We start from the raw sequence: 2,736 nt of genomic DNA, 5'->3' as shown, positions 1-2,736 counted from the left end.
CTGCACTGTTTGTGTGTCGTTTCTCTGCAGAGAAAGTTCGTGAGATCCAGGAGAAACTTGAAGCCTTCATAGAAGCTCTTCACAAGGAGAAATAACAGACAGGAGTTCTGTCTAATTATTGGTAAGAAAGTTACTGTAGATCTGTCAAATGATCATCACTAACAACACAAAACATTCATTCATTGCTTTTTTTTTTTGGGTCTGTGAGGAGCACAAATAATAACGTTCATCATTTACTTACAGAACTATTACAAGAACATTTTCTGGATCATAGCTGAGAAATGCACTGAAGAAAGACAATAAATCTGTAAATGGCCGACGGCTCCACTCACCTCACCTCACTGTCCGACTGATTTTAATGCTTCCTGGAGTCCATCCCAGCTGAGACCAGGCTGAAGATGGGGTCCGTGTTAGAAAGTTCAACGTACAAAAACAACTGTTTGTTCTCTCGCTCTTAAACCAACGCAGTTTGTCCAATCGTCTCGTGTCTTCAATCACCGCAGCTCTGGCCTTTGTTTGTTTGTTTTGCACTTACGATTCGCTGCACTTACATTCTCCCTTCAAGCTGTAAACTACCCTGAGCTGAAAAGTTAAATTAATATATATTATAATAATCGGAAGAAGTTTGTCTCGGCTTCCTGTTCTTTTAGATTTCCAATTTTCAACTTCTTTCCCGACATAATCACAAAGTTTCACATCGTTCTTTTTCAGGTTTGTAGAAATGACATGGTTGGTAATTCTCTGGTCAGCATCTCAATTCTTCATTTTTTTATAAAAAATATTAGTGGGTTAATTTTCTGCTATCATTCATTCTGTTTTTTTGTTTTTTGTTTTTTTTTTATGTGTCCTGCCTGAAAATACAGTTTTCTACAAAGAAAAATAATTTCCCTCAATAGTTTAAATTTTTTTATTTGAAGTCATTTTAGGTTGTTCCCTTATCCACATCCTGCTGCAGATTTAAAGTGATTTTTCAGTGAGAAATACTTCATCAACAGCTGTTTTTGTTTGTTTGTTTTTTGGGCCGGTCGCTCACAGGGTCGATGTTCCACTGCGTTTGTCTCGTTTCTTGAGTTTTTACAAGCTTTGCCGGGTTCGCACAAACTTTCATCTTTGTTTGCTCACTAAATCAGGAAAAACATAGGTGAAAAATGTACAATAATGTTCAGAAAGTCAAGACGAAAAGAAAAATACTGGTTAAAAAACCAAGTTTAAAAAACCACCGAATCGCTCTCTCTCTCTTTCACTCTCTCTCTCTCACCTGCTATTGTTCAGAGCTGGATGTTTTCCCAGTCTCTTCTCTCTCTCTCGTCCTCTCTCTGCTCTAGTACACTCCCCCGTTTGGACTATTTTATCTTCACTGGTGTAGATTTCTCATGTCATACCTCTGGCTGAAGACTGCGTTCATCCGATCCGTGTATTCCTATGTGAATAAAATTATGTACTATATGAAAAACATACAGTCCAGTCTGTACAGTTGAGTTCAGTAGAAAGTTCTGGATCAGCAGAGCGACAGATAGTGTAACAGAAAAAAGGTGAGTTGGTTAAAAAAAAAGTTTTATGTTGTAAAAAAACAAACAAAAAAACAAAAGCTGTTTGCATGTTGTACCCCGTCAGCTGCGCTTTATTTATTGCATTTGTGTTTAAAAGAAAATAAAAATGTAAATGTGGGTTTTGGTATTTTTGTCAGCTTGTTCTGGTGCTTTTTATTTATGCAAACTAGAAATATTAAAAAGGGTTTGTTAGAAGTCGGTACTTTTTAGTCCACGACCATTGGATGGACTTGATGCTTTTCCACATTTTCACGATTTTAAAACTTCACGCTGCTACTTGTGATTGACTCTGGGTTTTTGTTCAACACCAAATATGGTGGACGTCATTAAAAGAGACACCATGGTTTGTTGTGGGGTCTATGTTGCATGCACGCTTCAAACTCTGGGTTTTTGTTCACCACAAAATATGGTGAACATCATTAAGAGACACGATGGTTTGTTGTGGGGTCTATGTTGCATAGTACATGTAATAATATTTTGAGCATGGTTAGAAAGCAAAGTCTGGAAGTCTGCTCCTAAATTCACTTTTTGAACAAGTGAACTTGGTCTACGATGCACGTATGTCATGTATGTTAACTCTTCTTTTTTTGTTTTTTTTTAACTGCATGTTTACAGAATGCTTTGAACGGAACAAATCACCCTCCACGTGAACTTTTGCACCTGAATCTTCCCCCTCGGAGCAGTAATCAACACCTTGGGTTTCAAACCTCCGCTCCATGGTTCACTCTAATCCCCAGGGATTTGTGTTAAATGTACGCGTTATGCGGTGCAGACGGCTGTTCTCCCCACAGCTGTTTGCTGCTGGATGTAGTGACCTGTGTGCTGACGTGCTGAGACCTCTGCCCCGGGTCTGGACAAACCCTGTGAGTATTTACCTCTGCAGGCTGTTATCACAAACCAGAGCAGGCTGAAGACAGGATGCAGCCTGGGGCAGACAGACAGGGAGACAGGGAGACAGCCGAGGGGCTGACTGATTAATAAGTCGGAGTCCAGGGGTCCTATACTCCTGGGCATCCTCTCCTCTTTCACAGCGGCTCTGGTGAAAGCATCTCCAGGTTGTTTAAAGGGCAGCGCCGGATGAAATGTGAAGGTTAGAGGGTTAGTCATTAGTACGACCACCTGAAGGCCTCGCGTCGCTCTGCTGCTTTCTACGCATCTCATATATATATTTTCTGAAAACGTGACG

The 2,736-nt window shown here is 40.1% G+C and overlaps 1 protein-coding gene across 1 annotated transcript in view; it reads left to right on the top strand.

The window, feature by feature from the left end:
• opa1 (OPA1 mitochondrial dynamin like GTPase) overlaps positions 1–1,677 on the top strand; it is a 26,517-nt gene extending 24,840 nt beyond the window's left edge. Inside the window, exons 28-29 of the mRNA XM_025053448.1 lie at positions 31–121; positions 244–1,677. Of these exons, the coding sequence (XP_024909216.1) occupies positions 31–95 (65 nt within the window). The 3' untranslated portion in view covers positions 96–121; positions 244–1,677. The remainder of the gene's footprint in view (positions 1–30; positions 122–243) is intronic.
• The last annotated feature ends 1,059 nt before the right edge of the window (positions 1,678–2,736 follow it).

Source organism: Cynoglossus semilaevis, chromosome 2 (genome assembly GCF_000523025.1).
Source record: "Cynoglossus semilaevis isolate Cse_v1.0 chromosome 2, Cse_v1.0, whole genome shotgun sequence".
Taxonomy (NCBI): Eukaryota; Metazoa; Chordata; class Actinopteri; order Pleuronectiformes; family Cynoglossidae; genus Cynoglossus; species Cynoglossus semilaevis.
This window is presented reverse-complemented; position numbering and strand designations above follow the sequence as displayed.